Below are 25,487 nucleotides of genomic sequence, written 5' to 3'. Positions count from 1 at the left end.
ATAGTCGACGAGACAAGTGATACTAGACTGTTGTACCTACCTAATGCTACTCCTGCATATCTAGCGAAATTAACAGTAAAAGAGTACTGATCCTTTTAGCTAGCTGTCAAATGTTTCAGCTAGCTGTGCTCCCAATGCAATCCAAGTATCTCATCGATGATCGATACGGAGTACGGAGTAGCTGTTGATCTGACTTGGGAGGATCGATAGCTGTTGATCTGACTTGAGAGGCCTTTGTTTCGAGTCTCAAGATCTTGTCATTTCTAGGAGTACAGTATGTTCTGTCAGGATTTCATCTGAACCTCTTGTCGGCCAGGGTCAATTTGACCATGCATCGATCTACCGATCCGTGCCAAATCATCGTTCCTTGATGCAGTAATTAACAACCAATTAAACCTCACATGAAGATACGAGTATGAAATTACAGCCACCATCCAGTTCATCAGTGAAGAAAAGTCCTGCTTAATTTGTGGCCAATAGGCCAATATGCACAAATAAAGGCTACCACAAGCTACTAGTATACAAACTCAAAATTGAATTTACATTTGGTAATTAGGTCATATTTTAATTCATCATTGCCAGGTTCAACCAAAGCCAAATTAGCATCATCTCACTTTCCACCAACTAGAAGAATAATTTGGCACCATAAAAGATATGTGTAGTCGACATATATATTTTTGTCGTAACCACGTTCAAATTAAAGTGCTGAAATGGACGAATAGATGATAGTTTATCTGATTTTGTGATGACTAGCATTGCCCATGCGTTGCAATAAGATTTAGTTAAAAGAGGAAAAAAATCATTAATTAATAATTATCATCATTTTTTATATATCATCTCTTAATTTCTACATATATATTTGTTACTAAAATATGAGTCCTCAGGTTTGAACCTATATTATCCTTTTCTTTCTCATCACAAAAGTAGGAAGTTGACGATGGGGGACGGTAACATGTGGTTCATTTGGTCGTATAATATCATTTCCATAGAAAAAAAAATACTGGAGAGTTGGTGATATGATGGTATGAGAGTCAAATTAAGCATACACGATCACTGTTCCTTTTTAAAGGAATATAGATATCCGAGAATAGAAATGTATGAATGAACTATTATAAAGTTAATTAATAGCTATTTAAAAAATAGTTTTTACGAAACTTGTACCGTTTAGAATTTTAACAAACATACCCCCCATATTTTTCATCCATTCATGAGATTACAACCGGATGGAATTTGGTTCCCAACATGCAAACTATTACTATACGTACGCGGCCAGCTCCATCGCGTAGGCAAGCATATATGGTGGCAATAGCTATCATAAAATCACAATGGAAAATATTTCCATGTTTTGTGTTAAAGTTAAAAGAAATTATTGTAATCTAAAGTATAACAATAATGTAACATTCCAAATGTATCCTAAAATGTACTACTACCAAACTTTTCGACATCACTACTACAAAATATCAAATAGGTGTCGCCACTATAGGCTTTTTTCCACCTCCGCGGATTGAAATCACAAAAAAAAATTGACATCTTTAAACAATTATAAGTGTCGGTTCTAAATAAAAACCGGCACCTATTAGGTGCCGGTTTTTATAAAAAACTGACACCTTTAATATGTCAAAAACCAGCACCTATTCTAGGTGACGGTGGGAGGCAAGTGGCCCATGCCCCCTCAGCTGCGGGAGGCGGCATGAGACGGTTGGATGGAGGTAGCCTGCGCCCCTCAGCGGTGGGAGGCAGGCGGCCCGCGCCCCTCAGCTGCGGGAGGTGGTCGGACGGTGGCGGCGGCAGGAGGTGCGACGGCGTCGGTGGATCCATCTCTCCCCCTCCCTCTCTCTTTGTGATTTGTGATTTGTTCTTATTAGAGTTCATTTGTTGCTCATGTGAGATGATGTTCTTGAAATTGATGTGCCGATGTGAGTTCATCTGAGATTTATTAATGAGAATTGATGTGTTGTTCTTATTCATCATGTGGATTCATGTGGAGTTCATCGGATCGAAGTATCGGCTCCTGCGTCGGCTCGAGGAGCCGTTTTTTTTTGGCTCATTGATTTTATATTGGTGCCGGTTTTTAAGATTGACATTGGTGTCGGCGGACTAATCATTGCCGCTTTCAATGTCCCAACCGGCACCGATATGTGGTTCTGTAGTAGTGCATGCTTTTGTCATCTCAACTAAACAACCATCTATTGTTAAATGTTCACATAATAGTTTTCTCATATTAACTAATCATAATTATTATATTATCGATCAATTTAAGCTTCTTTAAAACTCTAAACACTTATATTTTGAGATGTAGTAGTATCTTCAACAGCTCAACACATATCCACAGCCTTTCACTCTTGTGGTGCAGCAGCCTATGCTTGCTGTCTAGACATAGCTATAGCTAGCTAGGCATCTAGGGTTAGCTAGCTATACTACGGATCCCTTCTATTGCTAGTCTTCTTCATTGGCAGTTTCTCCCTATCTAGATAGACCTACCTCAGGTTAATGAATTGAAGATGCTGCATACTCTCTCTTCCATATTAATTATTTTGAACAAAGTTAAGGTCAAACTTTTATAACTTTGACTATCAATAACTTTAAAAATATTTAGTTTAAAGGAACTAAAATAACATATATAGATTTGTCTTTTAAAGCACTATAATAAAAATAAACATGTATTTATTTATTATATATATTATAATAGAAAAACAAAGTCACAGATATATCTTGTAAACCATGTCATTGTCTAAAACGTCAATTAAAATGAAACCGGAGTGAGTACTCTCATGTAGGAGCACTATGTTTATATCAGACTTGTTTAGTTTGTTGCTACCATACTAAAATATTAGCAATACCAAAACATAAGTAAATTTTGGTAGTGTTAATTTTTTTAGCAACTTATGTATCTTATTGGTATATTTGGGTAACAAACTAAACACTAACTAAACTACTATTCAAAATGACAACAATCTGGTAGGGTAATTTTGGCATCAAACCAAAATGACCCCTCATCATACTGAGTGCAGGTAGATCCTTCTTTATTTTGTTCCTTTTCCTTTCTTAACATTGTTCTTGGAATCTTTCTTCCTTGTACTTTTGTTCTATGTAATCTCTCTCCTGCCCTCATTTCTTTCAGTTTTGCTTAATTATCGACCTTTTCTTTTAACCAGATCGAAGTCGCCCAGGTTAACCTTTCAGTGCTAAATTAATTAAACTATATATCACCTTAGAAATAATTTGGCATTAATTCATAGGAGCTAGCTAGCTAGTCACCAGTGTCTTTCTTAGAGATCCCATGCATGAATGGTCCCAGATGCTAGCTGGTTAGCAGTGAGAAGAGAACATGTGATTCCCTAGTACTTGTGTATATACTGTATAATTAATCTATTAATCTTGTGATACAATCTTGGAACTGCCCAAAGGAATGGGTGAAGCTGCCCTGCCGCCAGCATTGATATGATCTACACCATCCGTCCTATAATATAAGGGATTTTGAGCTTTTGTTTGCAACGTTTAACCACTCGTCTTATTCAAATTCTTTTGCAAATATAAAAAACAAAAAGTTGTGCTTAAAGTACTGTAAATAATAAAGTAAGTCACAAATAAAATAAATAATAATTTTTAAAAAAATGAATAAGATGAGTGGTTAAACGTTACAAGCAAAAACTCAAAATCCCTTATATTATGGGACGGAGGGAGTACTAGCTAGCTATGAAATGATCACCAAGAAAAAAGAATTTTATGGTCATGTGGCCTCTTTTGGGGATCATATGCATTGCATGCCTTGTTGCTAGGTCATGCTGGCTGCAGCTAACCTATTTAATTCGTGTGTAAATACACATGAAAGACAGGCACAGATTGTGCTTGCTAGCTGCATGCATTCTTCTTCCAATGGTGGGGTATGTGCATATACTTCCAAAATATAAACAGAGGGAAAATATTTTCTTTCAGTCACTTTGGACAATTATTAAGTTTTGGATTACTTAGATTAATTCTTCCCTTCCCAAGCATCTTACTGACTGAAAATGTATATGTTTTCATGCATTGAAATTAATCAACACCCCACAAGTGTACACATTTGAATCTAGAAATGATTATATTTTGGAATAGATGAAGTACATGTTACCTCACTTTGTTGCACTGTATATATTTCAATACTTGCAAAGCTGCAGTATATTTATTCTTTTTACCTCACTTTGTTGTAGTGTGTACTCTTGATCCACACATGCAGCCAAGGGATTACTTGTCCTCTTTGTTCTCAGTCAGCATAGACTTATGCTTAATTATTTGTTGTGTAGTAGAATTTGAGCCATATACATATTTGTCTGCATGTATATATGCATGTAAAAGATATAGTAGTTTGATCAAAGTTAAGAATAGCTTGAACAGCTTCGGATTAGTTTATCATTTGCATTAAGATTGATTATATTTGTTGAATATATGCTAGTGTACATACATACATACTTAATTAATACTCACTCCACTCCAAAATATATGACGTTACTACTAACATAAAGAGTTAAAAGACCAAGAAATAATTATTATCACCCCAATAAATATAGAGGACTTTTACGGTACAATATACTGCTAGTATATATGATCTAACAGTGTAGATTGATTGGATTTTTTAGTTAATTAGATAGCAGTATAAAGTTTGAAAGGGTAATTTTATCTTTTCTTCGTTATTCTATCATCAAATCGTGCTATCGTCACGTGCTTCATCATCAAATGGCGCTCAAGATGCTCCTCCCCTAGTGCACGATAAGATCCAGGACCGGCTACTCCCAATTAAATTCAATCTGAACCAAAAATTACTAAAGTGTTATTTTATTTTCTATCAAATTCTTAACATGCCCTTCTATATACTGCCAGTATATACTGGTAGTATGTTGTACCGTAAAAGTTCTCTAAATATAATGCATGTCCTATAATGCATGTCCCCACTGGGATTAGAGATCAAGAGCATAGAGAATTTTTAAAGAAATGAATTTAGAGGAGAAATACTAATTAATTGTATGCATGGATGCATATCTTATATTACTATTGAAGAAATATAGCTACACCCTATATTTAGAATGGATGGAGTATAACCTGTAGATGGTGAATTAACGGGAGTATTTTGTCGATGTTAATTAATGGGAGTATTTTTCGTACTCCTAGCTAGCTAGATCGAGAGACAACTCATTCACACAAGCACATGCTATGAGAATTGAGGTGCCAAATTTGGTGCCATTATATAGTACATTAGTACAACATAACAACTGTTAATATACGTATAGTACATCCTACATACAGTATAATTTTAAAGAGTGATCCAATCAACTACTCCACTAATTAATCAATTATTAAATCATGCATGCATCTCCAATAATTTATACCTTTTAGTTAAGATAAAAACTGTAGTGCAAGCCTTGCACGCCATGTACTACGTGTAGATCTCCTGCACACACATGTTATATACTAATATACATATTTTTGTTTCTGCAAGGTACTAGTGTACTACATGCCAGCTATATATTACAAATTAATTAATCTGTATTCATTAAATTTTCTAATGTATGTGTGCAATGCATGATCACACGATACACAATACGCCAGCTACCAGACAGGTGATAGAATTCATTTCACAGGCATATGCATCTCGCTTTCCTAGCTTGTTGCTAAAATTGTTTGCTTAATTATATATATGGTCAAGACAATGCTAATAATAATTCAAAAGCAATTTCTTAGGAATCAGACAAATAAAAAACTAAATACATTTTCATTATATCAAATCACCAAGACCTTTCCATGCAAGATCCAAATGCTTGACCTGTTGATACTTTGGGAGCAGCATCCATTTACACATGGCCCTGGCTTAATTATCAAAATTATCAAAATGGTACAAAAGCTAGCTCATCAACAAATTATTACAAAATGAGAATAGCTTAGCAAAAGACTAGAAAGTACTATGTATGATTAAGATCTCAAGTGGTGGTTGGCTGGCACTAGGGACCCGAAAAAAACTTCCAAAAATTTAAATATGGCCCTAAATGCATAGACTAAAATCATAGAGCTCATGTGGCCAATATTGTTTATATATATGCATTTATATCCATGTATACAGAAAATATATTTTAGAAACCCTAACTGAAAGGTGGTGGTTAGTGTGTGTTTGACAGTGACACAGTGTATTGCAAATTTGCAATGGGACCACCACATTAGTTAGTTGTTACATCAATCTAGCTAGAGATAACTAAGCCGTATTATATATATATCCTTCAAACATATATACACATATATATAACCACCTATATCAAAGTGTGTACTGGTCGGTCAGAGTAATTTGGAGCCACTGCTATATAAAGCCTCTCAGAGCCTTCTTCTTCCTCTCATATCTCTCTCTCTCTCTCTCTCTCTCTCTCTCTCTCTCTCTCTCTCGTGTGTGTGTGTGTGTGTGTGAATTTTGGCTGTGTTTAGTTCAGTACAAAGTTTGGATTTTGGTTGAAATTAGAGATGATGTGACTGAAAAGTTGTGTGTGTATGACAGGTTGATGTAATGGAAAAGGACTGAAGTTTGGATCCAAACTTTAGATCTAAACACAGCCTTGATTGTTGAGGTGCAACCATTAGGAGCTGAAGCTGCCAGCATGATCTGATGAGTGCTTATTAGGTGAGGGCAGAATTGACTGCCAAAACAAAGATCAGATCATGCTGTGCAGTTTCATCTGCTTGTGGCTGCACAAAATTAAAGGGCCAGATTGTATTCATATATATATGTTGGTGTGAGGCTTACATGCAAATTTATATATTCTTCTGTGTGCAGATTTTAATCTTGCAGGATCGATCAAATCTTAGATGTTTTGTTTGGGAGCTGAGCATCCATGAATTAATTGGAGATCAAATGAGCAAGAGTCAAGAACTGAGGATGAAACAGGTGTGAAGATCACATGAGCTAGCAAGCCAAGATCTGAAGATGAACAGGTGTGAGAGACTAATAAGGAGTTCTTTCTTTGCATCATCAACATATATAATGAATGGTTATTATCTAAAAATATATATATAATGAATGGTTAGTTTCTTCCAACTTCTTAATTTGTCTTTAATTCAATCAATAAAATCTGATATCCAGTTGTCCAGGTGTTGTAGGGTGTTCTTGCTAGCTTAGCATGTTCAGGAGAAGCTAGCTAGCTATATGGAGCCAATTAATTATCATCAGTCTGGAGCAGCCAGCTAGACAAATCTTGGGTCTGATCTCTGCAAGCTTTTGATGCTAGCCAGGATAATGAGAAGTAACAAAGTCATAAATAAATACTAATCTTGCAAATTTCTCTCTTGTTTTTATCTCATACTATAGTATACAAGATTGCAACTTGCAAGGTTTGTGATATGCATGGCGAAGTGAACCGCAGATATTTTATCTTACTGAAATTATTACGAGTACCGCCTGAATGACATGTGGGACCAGTCCACACTATCGTCGTCACTACGGATGTATTAGTTGGGCAAATTATGATTGTGTAATTATATTACTTTATCTCTCTTTAGATATATTTTTTGAGACCAGATTACACTAATGTATGACCAGATTTGACGATACACATCAGCAGATTTTTTGGAGTAACTAGCTAGAGGGGATAATTAATTAATTAATTGATTAACCGATGATTGATTGAATATCGATTAACCATTTGATTTGAGTGTACAATACATTAGATTCTATGTCCCTGTCTATTACAGCCGAAAGTTGGGTGTACATTCTTAATTTTTTTCCCATTATGCCAGTCCTACTCAATTGCATGTGAAGATCTGTGTGAGATGTGCCACTACTCGTCGCATATATACTATATATAATAAATAGAGCTTTCGCTTATTCATATATTTATCCAAATCGTATATTAAAAGACAGAAATTTATTTATGAGTAAACATTATTATCCGAATCGTATATTAGCAAATGTTGTAAAATAAACTACGATGAAAAAAAATCAATTTTAAAATTCAAAATTTAACTTATAAGTAAAAACGTAAGCAAAACAATAAGAGCCATAACTAACGAGAGGAGAAAAGATATAGTAAAAGAAAAGGCTAGAAGAGAATAATTTAATTGCGGTAGGGGTAGCTCACGTACAGGTACGGCTATTGACTACATCCAGTTGTTTATATACATCTTAATCGAAAAAATTGTGGTGCCGTAAAAACGTGTAATTATTGTTGGTTCACACAATAATTAAGCTGGAAAAAGACTAACAGTCCCATCGTTTGGATGTTTGGTGAAATAAGCCAAACGACATATTTGCAAATAAAAAATAATTTGTGAATAAAATTTTTATATAAATGTTCTAAACGATCTAAAAGTAAAAGCTGAAAAATAAACTACGATTAAAAAACCTCAAAATCAAATTCAAATTTAAGGTTAAGAATTTAAATTCTGGTTGATAAGCATAATCATAAGCGAAAAGTTGAGTTCCTAACCGTCATATGGTGTTAGGATGGAAACATGTTGGGGAAGAAGTACATGTTCCAATTTTAAACTAATTGTTGTATTATTATGTCATGAATAATGTAGTCATGCTGGTTCCAAATTCAGCTTATAAATCACGGCTAATTGTAGAATTAATTTTATTTTTTTTATCACTTTTGTGATCCAATTCTCTGGCTTTTGAGACCATTATGAGTAGAAGTATAGAAGTCTTACCTGACAATTATTTTTATTGCTTTGGTTATGTGTCTTTGGCTTTTATAACCCATGGCCCCAAAAATACCTTACAAAAGGAATATTTATAAAATCATGTATTCTTAGTATATAACTAAGGAAAAAAAATACTAATGTGGTTTACGGATACATGGGTTGACCTATTTACATCGCTGAACATGGGTCGACGGATAATGTGGTTTAGGGTTAAGGCCGTATGATTTTTTCCCCAACCTTATAAATAGAACTCATCCTTGAAATTCATGTGTTCTATCTACAAATTTCAGTTTATTTCTCACAGGAATCAAGATTGCTTTTTTTTTTTGCATTTTTAATTTATGCACAAGGAGTGTTGAATATACAAACAGTATGTACAGCAGCATGGGCTGGCACAATTTAAAGCTAGCTAGCTATATACTCCGTCCAAAAAAAAAACTCAACCTAAAAGCCTGTCTAGATTCGTTATGCTAGATTTTATCTCATCCAAGTTTTAAGTTGGGTTTTTCTTTTTAAAGGACGGAGGGACTACATACTAGAAAAAACTGACAAAAAGGCTAGCTAGCTGGTCAAGCTAACCATTTCGAGCTTTCTCGTGAGCTAGTATAGCACTCATGGAGTTATTGTACAAGTACATATTTATAACTCTACTGAATGCGTACATGTGTCCTGTCAGAAAAATAAGTAGAAATACGGTGAAACGTACGTACATCCATGGACGATTAAAGTGTATACAGCTCACCAGCCATGCCGTTTGTTTAGGGCTCCTTTGGAACAAAGGAAAAATAGAGGATTTTTGTAGGATTAGAAACCCCTGGAAAATTTTCCTTTGTGCTCCTTTGGAAGGGTATTTGAGAATCCTACAAAATTCATATGGAGTGGCTTGATTCATTGGAATTTTGAAGGATTTCTAAAATAAGGTTGGACCTCATCGGGAACTTTGTTATGTCAACCTCTCTCCTAAAATCCTATACTTTTCCTATGGACCCAAACAGCAAATTTTAACAATCCCTATAGATTACAATTCCAAAGGATTCAATTAACATGTCACCTCGATTCCCACATTTTTTTTCTATTCATGTGTTTTTGTATTCCTACGTTCCAAAGGAACCCTTAGCTGCATTTGTAGTTAACGTTGATATCTTGTCAATCTGCAGTAAAATAGTGTATTGTCATCGACTCTTTTTTTTTTCTTGGGAGAATAGCATGTCCCAGCTCAGGTTAATTTAGTCGCTAGCCTTTTATATTATCCAAATGAACCGATAAATTTATCATGACACATAATATAACCCTTTGCGCCATCGAAATCACCACGGTTATATCACATTATCATCTCCCATACAAAATCTATATATGATGGGTCCAATTTACTTCATTTCATCATCATTTTTCGCATGGGAGGATATATGGTACGCGCAAGTGGTCATTTATGTGGGCCTAAGGACGATATTAGGTCATATGATAAATATTAAACACTTGTATGGATAATATAAAAACGCTAAGGACTAGACTAACCTTGGAATGGAACTTCAAGGACAATATTGGCCATTTCCCCTCATTTCTTCATTGCATGAAAGACAAATACATATGCACACACTCTACCACGCACACAAGCAAAAGTGGCTCCTTTTTAACATACACTCAATATACTAAGGAAACTAATAAAATCGAGAAATTCTTATTGAGAATGCATCGATGTCGCATTTCTACCAATTTTCAGAAGCATAAAACTTCAGCTTACTATGGATCACCCACTAGAATGATGTGTTTGTGAGGTTTTGATCCCATTTTCCTATAGGAAATGAGCTGATATATGCAATTCCCCCCAAAATTTCCATGGAGTTCCTGTGTTCCAAATATAGCCTCGATGAGAAAAATGAAACTACGAGGAGAGAAAATGCACTGGGGTCTACATATCTATTTAAGGTCAGTTCATCTCATCCACCTGAACCTAAAGTACTTTCTTCGTCACCTGTCAGTCACCGCTCCTATAATTCTGAAAGGTGCTCCAAAACACATCAACATAAATCACAACATTTCAAAGTTCCAACCATAAAGGCCTACACAAACATAAAAAGAAGAAAAAAAATGCAGAAGAAAACAAATGCATAGATAGCCCCTAAATTTATCCAACACTACAAAACAAAGTCCATGCATGCATCAACGATCAATGCAGCCACTTACACATCAGGACGCCCCATGCTGGAAAATAATTGGTGACAATCAAGAGGAATGTACACAGACATCCACAGCAACCCGTCGGCGTCAGGATGCATTAACGGTTATACCTAACGCCATATGCCAACAGTTATGCCCATGTCTGGCATGCGCCTGATTGCCCCTCTTGGCTTCAGGAAATATATAGTCGGCGAATTGAAATGAAATCACACTGCAAAGAACAAGACAAGACACATGTTTTTTTTTTCATATCTAAATTATTGTGTGCCCCGGCAAACAAGTTTCTGTTCCAACAATGACATCTTAATTGCAGTGCAAAGCAGACAAGCAACAAGAAAGCATAATTTATAATTATATCACAGCGATGGCTAAATAGCACTATGATTGGCCTATCTATTGGTTTCTTATTAGGCAGTTATTGATCGACTTGGAATAGGATTGCAAAAACACAAGACATGCGCATCTACGGGTTGAATACATATCATTGATGACGAGACGCAATGTAATGCTGACTCCTACAATTTATCTCTTGAAGTAAGAAAAAAGAAAAGGAAAGAAAGAAAGAAAAACTACATATTCAGAAGAGGGAAGATCATGTCATGAATTTATTAAGACTAGTAATATGCTCGTGCTAACGCTATGACAACAATATATGATAATATAGATTATACAATTTAAAATACATCACGCACGTGTTTTTTAAGCTTCATATTAGATACCAAAATTTAAAGAATGGCATAAAATAAATATCATTTCTTGTTTTCCTTCACAATACCGAAGTTTTAGTCCTAAAAAGTGTGATAATTTACAGACAGAAATTTATGGATGGTGGCACCCTCGGCTTCCACTGCCCCTACCCGGGATTCTCAAATCTCAAAGCTTGGGAGCGGAGGCTGGGCGAGACCCGGTTGCCGCTGCTCGGGACTTCTAACTGCCTAAATAATCAGAAATTTCGGACTGTAGTCTCTAACAACAAATGAAGGACACTCAGTGGCAACACAAAAAAGGAGCTTATTGACCTAATGAAAGGACTACTGAATAAAAGGACAATTTTAGGTACCTGAAATAAGGTGTACCATCAGAACAGTAAGAACAAACTTGCATAGATTCAAAACCTCAAGCTGCTTTTCATCATCTGGCAAAATAGTTGGAATATTCATAAATGGACAGTAATAAACTGAATTTCATGATCTTAGAGGACATAACTAATGCATGTGTAAAGTATTTCAGTTAAAAATATATTATGCCGAAAGGTTAAAGATTTTTTTTCCGGAGCATCTCACAGCAACGCATTCTTATAAGACATGGCAACTCAGAGCAAATGGTTTCCTATTAGTTTATATGGTTTAAACTGTAATAGTGGCCTTAAATAAAGTATCTAGAAATCATCTGCTTCTAACGCATTATACTGATTTTGACTGCAATTTAAGCCTACTTCATGCACTAATCAGTCATTTAAGGCATCCCATGGAGAATGCGCTTGGTTCCAATTTTAAACTGCTACTGATTCAGTTTTAAACTGCTACTACAGACTATGTTACATTAATCATGAAAGATGTGGATCAGCAACAATTCATCAAAGCAAGAATTATTGAAGCATGAGTACCAAATGAAAATGATAAGCACCAAATCTGGATCGGCATGAGTACCAAATGGAATTGATAATCAAAGTACCACTGTAACATAGAAGGTGAAGTACAGTTCCATGACCGAAATGAACTATTCTAGTCTAATGATCTCTCGCTAGAGCACATTTTGTGACGCATGATTGATGGGGTGAGGCCGTGAGGGAGGTGGGAGCGACCTGGGGCATCGGATCTGTGGGAGACGATCCTGACCGATCAATGAGGAATGATGAATGTAACACTGTGTTGGTGAACTATAGGGTAGATGACAGAATAACGGAGTACTGCTGAAAAGATTAACTATAAGAATTAATGCTAGTTTACCTCTGTATCAAGCCATCAACCTTCCAGGCTGCACCAGATGGATCTCACTTGTACGACCAGTTGGCTGGATTGGCTTTTTCACCTCATCTAAGGAAGCTAGTTCTCCAGGGGTGGTTGTGAAGAAGAAACCTGATCAAGTTACTGAGGTTTAACATGGTAATAAGGAGCAGATACCTAATTATAACAATACTTGCAGATCCTATTGCACGATTGGTAGTGTGTACCTTAAAGGAATGTAGAGAGGAAGCGATCCAGATTCCACACCCTTTAAAGATTCAACAGTGTCATGTCACTGATAAGAATCAGCTCCCCAGTAAAATGAAACGCTATCATTACCGTCCTGAAAGAAGTTGGGACTGATATACTACTTCATTTGAGTACCACTTGCCCATATATAGGGACCGAGTCAGTTTTTTTTTTTTGGTGTGCGTGTTTCTTTAACTTGCTAATGGTACAACATATGTAGTAGGATACAGGGATGAAGGCACATTACCATTTACCATACATGCATAAAATATTGAGACATGATAAAACAAAACGATGAAAATTGCTTTAATTATCTCTGCTATGTCAAAATACAGTACTGCTATTAGCAATTACACAAAAGATTGGCAATCTTGAATTTAAAAGTAAAATGAAATAATACTTAGCTACAAGCAAGGGTGTGCATGGATTTATGTAACCATTAACCAAGTGACTGGCCAACTGGGGACATAGGTGTCAGTGTTGTGTGTTTGCATAAATGGTCCAGTCGAATCCTAAATACTAAAACGGAGGACATATCATGGAAGAGTTGACTCACAAAATTAGTCCATTAGTTCAGGCTCTCAACACCAGCTCGTAAATTGAAGATAAATAAACAATGAATGTTAAACGGCAGGAAACCATGCACTCTGTTTTTATTAAGCATCGGGACTTGATATGGGAGGGCAAGAACCAAGCTGCTTGAGGTTAGCTAATCAGTACTCAAATCATATTTTCTCAGCTTGCAACTCACATCTTTCTAAGTTCTAACATGCCTCAGACCAAGTTGGCCTGCTCAAACTACAAACTCAGAAGGAACTGGTTGTATACACTGCTTGTTCCTCCAAATTGTGTAAACAAAAAACACCTATGCTGTAAGGCTCATTCATCTGTAGTGCCGTCGTTGCTCATTAGAGAACTTGTATACTTCTACCTTTACCTACTTTCTCTGCATAATGTCACCAATAATGTAAAGTGATCAGGCCCATTCGTTAGTGTGACTGTGTGAGTCTGTGAGAACCATCATTGGTTACTCAATATCTCCTATATGCCCACAACATTATGCAGGCATGAATTTACACAACATTATGCAGGCATGAATTTTCCAAATAACTGTCTGTCAAGTAACATACATACTTATGTTCTACATACTACAGTATCATTAAATTTTCTCATGATAAATCTATGGAGGGATAAGCACAACAAGGGTTCCCAAACTCATCCACGTCCACTCCCACATGTTGACTTTTTTGGTGGAATACCAGATTTGTGTTTTCTTAAAAAAAATACTTGAGAAAAATGATCAGGATCAGTATGAAGTATGAATTATCCATAATTTGGTACAAACCAGAGGCCCATGGATATCAACTCTAGCTAAACATACCATGGAATAACCAGGTTATGAGATCCCTAGAAGTGTTTAGGACTATTTATTACATAATGCAATGTTCAACTCACAAGAGGTAACACATAATACAATATCTAAATAGCACAAATCACAAGTGAAGTGAAGCAGGTTGTACCTAGTATGTAGCAACTGTACAAAGATTTCTCAATCATCTCTGCTTCTCCATTTTAATTTAGATTCAAGATCCAAAAATTTCAATCCAGATATCACCAAATCTGCAGTGACATTCTTCAAATGCTCATTCAACATATCCTCATAAACAATATAATTGGCTTCTGAAATAATATTGCGATCTCTCATGGTAGATAGTACTTTTCTTGCCTCAGTTGAACTTGCATACTTGCAGAAACCATAAATAATAGCAGAATATATAATTTCTTCTATGGAATAACCTAACTCAATCATTTCGTCCACCACTTTGATGACCTTCTCTGGGCTTTTTGATTGGCAAGCTTCAAGAATAGTCAAGGTGTACTTGAATTCCATTGGCCCATTTTCCACATTCCCAAGACAATCCTTAACAAGTGAAATAGCTGCATTTATCTCTCCTTTTTTGCACAACCCTTTCACAAGAGCACAATAGGCTGAAATGCTTGGTATCCAAACTGCCTTCATCATCAAGTTGTAGCACGAGCAAGCCTCTTCAATATTTCCTTCGTCCACAAAACATGGGATCATATGGCTATATGTACATGAGTCCGGCTTGCAGTCATCTGAACTTTGCATTTCCTCGAACAACACAAGTGCTTTCTTCCTCTCCTTGATCTTCAGCAGATTCTCAATGAGAATGTTATAAATGCCAACACTATAATGCCCCCTTCTTCTGAAAGCATTAAAAACTTCCACAGCCTTCAATTCATTGCCACTCTTGCATGCAAAGAGCTTCAGGAAGTCCACTAAAATTTCAACTATAGGCAAGCTTAGCTCCACTAGTTTATCAACCAATCCAAAAAACTTAACCATCTCGCCCTTATCGGCATAACGAGCCAGCAATGGTGAAACAGTCTCGGAGCTTGGTATTAGATCCTCCTGAACGACAATCTGAAACATCTTGTGTGCTTTATCCTCCCGCTCTATCTCACATAGCCCGCCAATCAGTGTGTTATAGATCCCCAGGTCTGCACGGTAACCAGCATCCACCATCTCTTTCAACACTCTACAACCATCGCTGACCCTTCCTGTGGAGACATACCCATCAATGAGAGACGCATACACCATCCTGTCCACCAGCAAACCCTTCCTCCTCATCTCCCCAAACAATTCTTCTGCCTTCTCCACCATTCCCGCATTGCATAGCCCAGCTATCATTGTGGTGTAAGCCATTGTATCTGGATCCACATGATCCCTTCTTATCTCCTCCCAAACCCTGATGCAACCCTCCATATGCCCCCAGCGAACCATCGTCTTCACCAGTGCGGTGTACACAAACACATCCGGTCTGCACACCTCAGCCCGCATCCTCCCAATCATCTCCAGGAGTTTATCCGTCATCCCCGCCCGCGCCAGCGCACGCACCATGATCGCGAATGTCACCGGCATAGGCCGCACACTGCAGTGCGACATTTCGTCGAACAGCTTGAGGGTATCATCAACATGCCCAGCCGCAGCCAGCGCTCCCAGCACGCGGTTGCAGGCGTGGACCTCAGGCTGCACGGAGAACTCGTGGCGGAAGCGGCGGAGGGCGTGGAGCGCGCGGAGCGGGCGACGCGCGCCGGTGTGGAGCCTGACGAGGAGGTTGAGCTGGGAATGCGAGACCGGCTTGCCATGGGCTCGCATGAGGTCGGGAAGCTGGTCGGCCGCGGCGGGGAGCCCAGCGGCGGAGAGGAGCGAGGCGAGCGCGTGGAACGCCGGGAAGCAGTGGCGGAAGCCCTTCTGCCGTCCCGCCCACAGGAAGAACGGGAGCGCGAGCGGCGGGGGCGGCGGCGGGCGAGCGCTGAGGACCTCGGCGACGAGCTCGGGGGCCACGCGGCGGAGCTTGGTGAGTTCCGCGACGACGGGCGGGCCCCAGCGCTGGTGGCGGTGGAGCGCGTCGAGGAGGAACCGCGCGAGCGGGGAGAGGCGGCGGGCGGCCGCGGTGGCGGAAGGAGAAGGCGTGGAGGAGGAGGAGGAGGAGGGGTCCCAGTCGGCGAGGCGGAATGGGGCGGAGGAGGAGGAGGAGGAGGGAGGCCTCGGTTGGGAGGAGGCGGCGGTGGTGGCGCGGAGGTCGGAGAATACGCCGCCTCGGACGGTGGGGCGGTGCGGAGACGGTCGGCGGTGGCCGTGGTACACCGTCGTCCTGCGCCGGCGAGCCTCCGCCGCCGGCGCCCGCTCCGGCGGCGGCGAGGCCATGGTGAGTTTGAGATGAGATCACTCGCTGCACTGGCTATAGCGTAGGATTAGCAGGCCGGGTTAAGTCCTAAGTCGTGGGCCTATATGGGCTTTAATGGGCCGAACCAGGTGGGCCCGAAAAGAAAAAAGAACCCTAGATTGCGCGGCCCCCTCCCTCCTCTTCTTCTTCTTCCTCTGCTTCCCTCTCGACGCCGGTGGCTCGCTCGCAGTCGCAGCTCACCAGCCGCCGCCCAGGTCGCCGCCGCGCCGCCGCTCGCTCGTAGCTCCGCACGTGCGTCGCTGCGCCACCGGCCGGCCACCGTCGTTGCGGTGGGGGAGAGGGAGGGAGGCGGAGAGACAGGAAGCGGCGGCGGCGGCGGCGGCGGCGATGAGGATCGAGGAGGTGCAGTCGACGACGAAGAAGCAGAGGATCGCGACGCACACCCACATAAAGGGCCTCGGCCTCGACGTGCGTCCCCGCGCTTCTCCTGCTCCTCCGCTCTCTCCCCCACCTTGCTGCTGCTGCTGCTGCTGCTGCAGTGGGGAAAGGTTTTTCTCCTAGGGTTTTAGAGAAAATTTTCTCATGGCTTGGCTTGGTTTGGTGGTCTCGAGCAGGCGAATGGGGCGGCGATAGGGTTGGCGGCGGGGTTCGTGGGGCAGGGGGCGGCGAGGGAGGCTGCCGGGCTGGTGGTCGACATGATTCGCCAGAAGAAGATGGCCGGGCGCGCGCTGCTTCTCGCCGGCCCGCCCGCCACCGGCAAGACGGCTCTCGCTCTCGGCATCTCCCAGGAGCTCGGTAGTAAGGTTGGTTGGTGCCTCCACTCCCTCATTCTCCTCTCGAACACCCTTTGAGCACTGCTCTAGATGATTTGTACACTCTGCTGTAAATAAATTTGGAGGTTAGATTTTAGGCTTCATAATGAACAAGCCATGTTATTAGCAACATATGCTCACCGTAAGCTTGTACAAAGTGTTTTGCCTTTTGGGGATTTTTGCTCTTCCGCTCGTCAAGAGGTCGATGCGATGGCCCTCAGCGTGGTGAAATGGTGGCCGCACAAGGTTGTGAATACCTTGGTTTTAAGCCTCATTTCAACAACATATTATACATGTGTGTGTTCAAGCCTCACTTCTACATAGAGGGGTTATGTTTCCTGCCTTTCATACCATAGACTTAGTTTAAGAGGTCTTACTTCTATTTCATAGTTCTCTTTACTGAAGATTGAATGGAGTTAAAGCATGTGGCCAATAAAAACTGATGAATCGTGTTTAAGTGCAATAAGGGCACCGTGGACAATTGTTCATAATAAGCCATTTCTTTGTAAGTTTGAATCCTTTTTGTTCATTAGCTAGTGTAAACAAGTAATTCTACATTTATAAGGGCTCATCTAGCTCCAGAAAGGCATTCATATTGAGCTTCTGGTATTTGAGAACCTATGCCTTATTATTTTTTAGTTCAACTGTTGGGAGGATGGTTGGATTAAATTTCAGATTCACCTAACTAAATTGCTATTCTAAAGAAATGGTCGACTTAGCATGTTTTTTTCTATGTTTTTGGCTTTCAACATTTCTTTTAGGCTTGGATTCTGTTGCTTGCTGGTTCAATATATTTGTTTCCCTTCCTTGAAAATAATTCTGCTAATGGTGGATCACTGGAATTTGATGTCAATTTATTAGATACCTGTACATTTTTTTACTTTATACCTCACAATCTATATGAGAAATTCTTTGTGTTAACTATAAGATTTTTCGTTCAATGTCTTACATCTGCTTCATTTTTGGTAAAACTTCCAATGTTTCATTCATGTTGATGGAGAATATCTTATGTGTTATCTTATTATTTTACTATACAGGTCCCTTTCTGTCCTATGGTAGGATCAGAAGTGTATTCCTCAGAGGTCAAGAAAACTGAGGTGCTAATGGAGAATTTCCGTAGAGCTATAGGTTTGCGTATAAAAGAAAATAAAGAGGTCTACGAAGGAGAGGTAAGCACACCATATATGCTAATTTTTAAGTTTGCACTAAGATATTGTTCTTGAATTTGTGCATTATTTCATTTTCTCTTGATATTAGCACATTTATAACTGATATGATATTCTCACTGTCTGTTTCTAAAATAATATATATTTGTGCTTCATTGCCTTTTAGGTTACTGAACTTTCCCCAGAAGAGGCTGAGAGTACAACAGGTGGATATGGAAAAAGCATTAGCCATGTAATCATAGGTCTGAAGACTGTAAAAGGGACTAAGCAACTGAAGCTAGATCCTACAATTTATGATGCTTTAATAAAGGAAAAGGTATCCTGCTCCTCGCCCTCCTATCTTGTGCTGGATATTTTAGAATACACTAAGTGCATTTTTTGAAATTTTAGTAATAGTTGGATGATTGTTCATTTCTTATTCAGAAGAATGTCTTGTTGTGAATATTTAATCTATAAAGTAAACTTTGGAGAATGTTAATTGTAAAAAAAAAATTGCATGATTGGAAATTCATAACTTGTCATCGTGAAGCTGATTAGATGCCTTGATACTGAGATTCACTTCTGTTACTTCCATTTTTTGCACTAGTTGTTTCATTACATCAGTGATACATGGGATGCAGGTGTCAGTGGGTGATGTTATATACATTGAAGCTAATAGTGGTGCGGTCAAAAGAGTTGGTAGATGTGATGCTTTTGCTACAGAATACGATCTTGAAGCTGAGGAGTATGTTCCAATCCCCAAAGGGGAGGTCCATAAGAAGAAGGAAATAGTGCAGGTAATTTGGTGAATTTTAGCCTAAAAGATTTTTGCACAGGCAAGTCTTTTTTGCATTGTACTATCTATGAATTTATGTTGGTGATAATTAAAGAAATGAATGGATCGTGTTTTACAAATTTGAAGTATAGTGTCAAATATTCATGCCTTGAAGATTGAAAGTAGAGCTGTCAGCTATGGGACATTTTGTTACCATCACACCTTGTCTGAATAGATATGGATTACCAGATTAGAACCAACTCTTTCAGGCCTGTAGGTGATATTGAACTAACCGCCCTACCAAAGCCAAAAGGATTGGTCTTAATCCCTTTTCTATCCACATTTGTAAATACACCTCCCTTGATAAATGGTTTATACAGTTCACAAATCAAACACTACTAAATAATAAATTCATGACCATCAGTCTACATTATTATAACCCTTGGAGTTCATTATGTTTGATTAATTAGGTCCCACTGGAAGATTTGTCCTTTTTATCTTCTATTTTATCCCTCAACTGTTATATTCCTGTCTACCGGCATAAAAAAATGGGTTCCCTTATACAGCATTAGTGTGTTATATACAGGCTCTCTGTTTATGATTCTCAAGTTATATGGATGTTAGTTAAAGAGCTGAAACTTCAGTTATCAATTTTGTACAGGATGTTACGCTTCATGACCTTGATGCTGCAAATGCTCAACCACAAGGAGGCCAAGATATTTTGTCCCTTATGGGACAGATGATGAAGCCACGGAAAACTGAAATCACTGAGAAGCTACGACAAGAAATCAATAAGGTATTCAAATTTCCCATGTAGCAGCACTGCTGCTTTTAAAAGTGGACCACATTTAATAAACATGTCAGGATTGGCATATGATCTTTAACATCTATACTGTATGTTGCTAGGTGGTTAACAGATATATTGATGAAGGAATTGCTGAGCTTGTACCTGGTGTTCTGTTCATTGACGAGGTATCTTATTATTTCATCCTTACGAATTATGATTGGAAATTTTCTCAGTGGCTCATTTTGGAGTCAGAAGGTATAAATACAAATGAGGGTGTGTTTGTCTGTTGTCAAACATACAGTGGGTTGTCCTTGTGGGGCAGTGCCATACTGCCATGCTATTTCTCTACTATATGGTATAAATCTTGATGTGGTTTGATTTAGTTACTTGTGAGGAACTTTAATCGCAGGTCCACATGTTAGACATTGAATGCTTCTCTTATCTTAATCGTGCTTTGGAGAGCCCATTATCACCAATTGTGATACTTGCTACGAACAGAGGAATATGTAACGTAAGGTAAACAGTTTGATTTACCAGTCGAAGCACTCTGCGCTACATTATAATACCAGACTAATCATGTGTTTGTCAGTTTGTTTATTACCATATGCTCCTTAAAGTTTACAAAGTCTTGTTATGCTTGTGTCCAGAGGAACTGATATGACAAGTCCACATGGTATACCAGTTGATCTTCTAGACAGATTGGTGATTATTCGAACAGAAACATATGGTCCCACTGAGATGATCCAGGTTTGATTTTGGATCTTATATCACTTAGGCTTTCCTGTTTAGAAATGTGTTTGATCTTTGCTCATTGTCCTCTACAGATACTTGCTATTAGAGCGCAGGTGGAAGAGATTGACATTGATGAAGAAAGTCTCGCATTTTTAGGAGAGATTGGACAACAGACATCTTTGAGGTACGATTCTTGGTTGTTACACCGACAGGTTTGAGAAAGAGAGTTAAGATGGAAATTATGCAGTAGGGAGTTATGTTAAGTGGACTGATCTTATTTCCCACTTTCGGTGTTCTATAAGCATTTTAAATTTTGTAGTTTTAGTTTTATAACCACCAAGCTCATCTTACTGAGGCAGCTAGCGAAGATGAACGATTGTAACACATGTTGAATCTCATGTAGGCATGCTATTCAGTTGCTATCACCCGCCAGTGTAGTTGCAAAGGCTAATGGGAGAGAGAAGATCAGCAAGGTATGTGTTGAAATTCCAGCAGGATATTGTAACGTCCTCTTGTTGTCTTTTTTGCCGTATGGGCTATGGCTGGCTGCTACATTCACTTGTTAGCCTGATATTGTTCTTGCAAGTTTTATGTATGCTGAACCCATGACCTTGTTTTTAATCAGGCCGATCTTGAGGAAGTCAGTGCTCTGTATTTGGACGCTAAATCATCGGCTCGTCTCCTTCAGGAGCAGCAAGGAAGATACATTACTTAAATTTCTCTTGCAGTATGACGATAAACTCGAGAATTTGTCCCTATTCATGCTGTACACAGGTGCGAAGACTCTTTCAGGAGCACACTTGATTGATTTTTGCAGAAATGTAGAAACTGAACAATGTACCCCTGCACTGTAGGCAGCCTCTAGAGAATAGCAGCATTTTCGAAGTATTGCTTGTTCAAACTACTGTTTGCTGAGTAGATCTCCTATGGAATTATCGTGTTTCTTAATTGTCCATGCTAACCAGTAGTTTGATACTGTTTTATCTAATGAGCATTTTCATGTCGGTTCTTGATCATTCAGTTCATATAGAGGGAAATGCTCTCAAACTTGAATTGTGAGGAGACGCTGCATATTTATCAAATATCAATACCCAGAATAGCGTCATGCCCTCTGGTACTACCTATCTTGATCACGGCTAGCTACACAGTGGTTTCACTTATTCATGACATTTTCTAAGTAATATGATTATGTAGCATCAGAGTTGTATCACAAGATTTATAATAGAGTGGAGTCTACTAATGTTTTGTATTTAAGCCAATAATGGTCGTTGTTTCTAAACAGAAATAACGATCGAAATTCAAATTATTGTTTTGTGCAAATTATTGGTCGTGGTGGTAATACGATTTTACCGAGCTATCGTTGATAGAACAAATGAACAATCAACTATCGTACGTGGTGTCCAGCGACGTGGAGTGAGGCTGGGTCAGTCACGCCGCATCGGGCTATTTTATTTTTTTTGCCAGTTCTTGTACTTCATAGACTAGTCATTTCGATTGGAATGACTATGAAGTTGGGGGCAAATCTACCTAAAAGTTTGCTTAAGATTTGACACAACTATTCTTTTTTAAAAAAAAATTGTTCAAACTGACCATATAAACGTACACACTATAATTAACATCTATCACTAAATACAAGTATATGTGCTAAGTTTAGAACTTAAACTAAATTAGAGTGGATAGATTTAAAAAAAAAGAACATAGCCCATTGAGCTACGCTCGCTTCGCGACACAACCAAAATTATGACGTGCTTTAAACCAAAATGAGTTTGAAGATCTCATTTCTATCCATCATCTTTAAAGAAACAAAATTATGACAAGCTTCAAACCAAAACTGCCCATAGAGCCTAGCTTGGGTGATTGGGGTCATTGCTCATTGGATACTCAACGTGGACATCGAGGCCACCGTGAAGAGGTCAGGCAGCCCCCCGGCGTGGCTAGTTAGCAGCCTCCATCTCCATGGCCAACAAAGTGGCAGCATTTTCAGCATGCAAGAACGACAATTCGAGATGAGACGGGAAAACAGCAATGTTAGTGACCGTTTGGCGTTTTGTTCCATCATTTTTTTCTTTAGCTGCCCTGTTCGTTTCTTCTAGAAGCATAGGATAAAATTTTAGATACTCGTGGCACGTTTTTCAAACTACTAAACGGTGTATTTCGTCTGAAAACTTTCTATATAAAAGTTTCTCTGAAATATCAGATTATTCCATTTTTCAAGTTTATAATAATTAAAACTCAATTAATCACACGTTATTACCACCTCATTTTACGTGAAACATTTAATATTTATCTTTATATTCATCTTCAGGAGATTCAAATACCAGCCGTGCATGCTACTAACTTGATTATGATAACCTAAGCTACTAGGGTGTAAAACTGGGGTCTCTTTATAACGATGGAATGTTATATATGAGATCTTTTACTGTTTTTCAATTTAAGTGTCTAAAACTCTTGTAAAAGTTTTTTTGTTGCTCCTTTCACCCAAAAGTCTTAAAGCTTATTTATTTTCTGAAAAGAAAATGAGATATGCATATTTGTAGTCTCCATATGCATATAAGATTTGAATGAAGTGCTAAATTAGCATCTTAACACTGGTTGCATGAATGCATATTTTTTTTCTTTGTTATATATAGAATGAGTTAATTTTTTATTTGGTCTTGGTGAAACAAGAAATATGCTATAAACTTTTGGTTGGAGGGAGTATAAACAAGTCATCTTATTTATACTTCTATAAAGTTACAACCCACTAACTGTAAAGCTTAACATACAACCATGCTATATCATCACCCACTAGCAATAATTATATATTCAACCTCGTGAAAACATGCAACATCATTTATAATCTATTTAATTCTACAAATCAACATGCAAACATATCCAATAATCACACATCACATCATTTTCACAATATTTTTACAAATCTATCTACCATTTTATAATATTTAACATAAACTTATCAATATGTTACACATTAAAGTGTGGGTTTCATTTGTCTGTTTCATGATAAATACTGATAAGCCCTGATATTTCATTTGTTTTCTTTTTGCCCCTAGCTTGATTGTAACGAAAAAATATATATTAAAAATTACTTAGTAATTCCCACAGCAAAGCGTGGGGAATCACCTTGTATATAATTAGACTAATTAATCACAGGGCTTTGCTGCATTACACATAGTTATATATATACAACCAGCCGGATATATATATATATATATATATATATATATATATATATATATATATATATATATATATATATATATATATATATATGTTACACATTAAAGTGTGGGTTTCATTTGTCTGTTTCATGATAAATATTGATAAGCCCTGATATTTCATTTGTTTTCTTTTTGCCCCTAGCTTGATTGTAACGAAAAAATATATATTAAAAATTACTTAGTAATTCCCACAGCAAAGCGTGGGGAATCACCTTGTATATAATTAGACTAATTAATCGCAGGGCTTTGCTGCTTTACACATAGTGTAAACCAACCGGATATATATATGCAGCCTTTTTAAATCAGGAACTTAGCCTATTAAGCAGGAAACTTAGCCTTCAAATAACCCAATCTATAACCCAATCTGAAATTCGCTCCTATGGAGCTTTGAACTCAGGATCTTATGGTGCTACTCAGGTCACTGCAACCACTAGACTATATGCCCTTTCATGAGCGTAACATCTTATAACTGACTAACTACAGTCTACCTTCTTTATTTCCATTTTTTCATGAAACTTATAGCGTTTAGATAAAAATTAATTTCTTGGAGCCATAGAAGGTTTGAATTTTTTTTTAAAGAAAAAGGTCCATGGAAGTATTGTGCTCTAGAAGAAAACGAAGGCAAAGATGCAAGCCTAAGTAGTGTCATTTGAAATTTGTTTATCTTAGCTGTTAGTTTGCAGAAAAAAAATTTGAAAATATACTGTTCATCGTTTTCTTTTTCAAAAATATACCGGATGGCGAATCATTTGCACAAATATACCATCGGTATTGCAGGATGGAAGAGCGATACCGAGGTTCGCAACGGGAAAGTGCGATAGCGCCACGATATCGCTCTATCAATCAGCGAGGGTGCATTTGAGTTGGCGGTATCGTGTGTGGGAAAAGCGAGATCGTTGCGGTATCGCTCTTTCGTAGAGCGAGAGCGCCACGTGGAAAAACTGACCCGTTCTGGCGATTTGGGAGGGTAGTATGGCGGGTGGGCCCAACGGTCTCATAGTTTCGCAGCGCGAGACCGAGAGAGTTTTGGGATCCACGTTGTCGCATTACCGGGACACAGAGGGAGGTGGGTGGGCCTGCGGTATCACACGCGTAGAGCGCGATACCGTATCAGTGTTGCACTCCCGATGCGCGAGACCGAGGAGCACGGAGATTGGAGAGTGGGCCCGCGGTATCGCACACTCAAAGTGCGAAAACATCGTTGGTATCACTCTTTCAAAGCACGTTACCGGCTTTAGTTGTGGGTCTTGCGAATTTTTTTTGTTGGTGCTAAGGAT

General features: G+C 38.6%; 2 protein-coding genes and 1 long non-coding RNA gene across 20 annotated transcripts; 2 read left to right on the top strand and 1 right to left on the bottom strand.

The window, feature by feature from the left end:
• Positions 1-6,281: 6,281 nt before the first annotated feature.
• LOC112939621 (uncharacterized) lies at positions 6,282-7,766 on the top strand. 2 transcript variants are annotated; one of them, XR_010742669.1, is made up of 3 exons: positions 6,282-6,637; positions 6,791-6,948; positions 7,105-7,565. It is a non-coding gene; the product is annotated as an uncharacterized lncRNA (long non-coding RNA). The 2 variants fall into 2 exon arrangements; XR_010742668.1 differs by having other exon boundaries at positions 6,377-6,637; positions 6,791-7,036; positions 7,105-7,766.
• A 2,893-nt stretch (positions 7,767-10,659) lies between these two features.
• Positions 10,660-16,793, bottom strand: LOC4342554 (pentatricopeptide repeat-containing protein At4g20740). 17 transcript variants are annotated; one of them, XM_066312445.1, is made up of 6 exons: positions 14,549-16,793; positions 13,007-13,165; positions 12,783-12,911; positions 12,638-12,666; positions 11,894-11,968; positions 11,558-11,799 (listed from the first exon to the last, which is right to left on the bottom strand). In XM_066312445.1, exon 1 carries the CDS (start codon positions 16,759-16,761, stop codon positions 14,578-14,580), a length of 2,184 nt encoding a protein of 727 aa, XP_066168542.1. In that variant the 5' UTR covers positions 16,762-16,793; the 3' UTR covers positions 11,558-11,799; positions 11,894-11,968; positions 12,638-12,666; positions 12,783-12,911; positions 13,007-13,165; positions 14,549-14,577. The 17 variants fall into 17 exon arrangements, with proteins under 17 accessions (XP_066168541.1, XP_015647528.1, XP_066168545.1 ...); XM_066312452.1 differs by having other exon boundaries at positions 11,558-11,790; XM_066312453.1 differs by having other exon boundaries at positions 11,558-11,768.
• A 136-nt stretch (positions 16,794-16,929) lies between these two features.
• Positions 16,930-22,008, top strand: LOC4342553 (ruvB-like protein 1). Its single transcript, XM_015792047.2, has 12 exons — positions 16,930-17,209; positions 17,356-17,544; positions 18,591-18,722; positions 18,886-19,035; positions 19,340-19,495; positions 20,135-20,269; positions 20,380-20,445; positions 20,670-20,776; positions 20,908-21,007; positions 21,085-21,176; positions 21,396-21,465; positions 21,618-22,008. Exons 1-12 carry the CDS (start codon positions 17,129-17,131, stop codon positions 21,705-21,707), a joined length of 1,368 nt encoding a protein of 455 aa, XP_015647533.1. The 5' UTR covers positions 16,930-17,128; the 3' UTR covers positions 21,708-22,008.
• Positions 22,009-25,487: the final 3,479 nt, after the last annotated feature.

This window comes from Oryza sativa, chromosome 7, assembly GCF_034140825.1.
Source record: "Oryza sativa Japonica Group chromosome 7, ASM3414082v1".
Taxonomy (NCBI): domain Eukaryota; kingdom Viridiplantae; phylum Streptophyta; class Magnoliopsida; order Poales; family Poaceae; genus Oryza; species Oryza sativa.
The sequence above is the reverse complement of the archived record's forward strand: the minus strand, read 5'-3'. Positions and strand labels throughout refer to the sequence as shown.

Coding starts and splice junctions, on each gene's coding strand:
- LOC4342554 (XM_066312444.1), bottom strand. CDS start 16,761: ATGGCCTCGCCGCCGCCGGAGCGGGCGCCGGCGGCGGAGGCTCGCCGG.
- LOC4342553 (XM_015792047.2), top strand. CDS start 17,129: ATGAGGATCGAGGAGGTGCAGTCGACGACGAAGAAGCAGAGGATCGCG. Junction 19,496..20,134: donor AGAAGAAGGAAATAGTGCAG/GTAATTTGGTGA, acceptor AATTTTGTACAG/GATGTTACGCTTCATGACCT. Junction 21,177..21,395: donor GGACAACAGACATCTTTGAG/GTACGATTCTTG, acceptor AATCTCATGTAG/GCATGCTATTCAGTTGCTAT.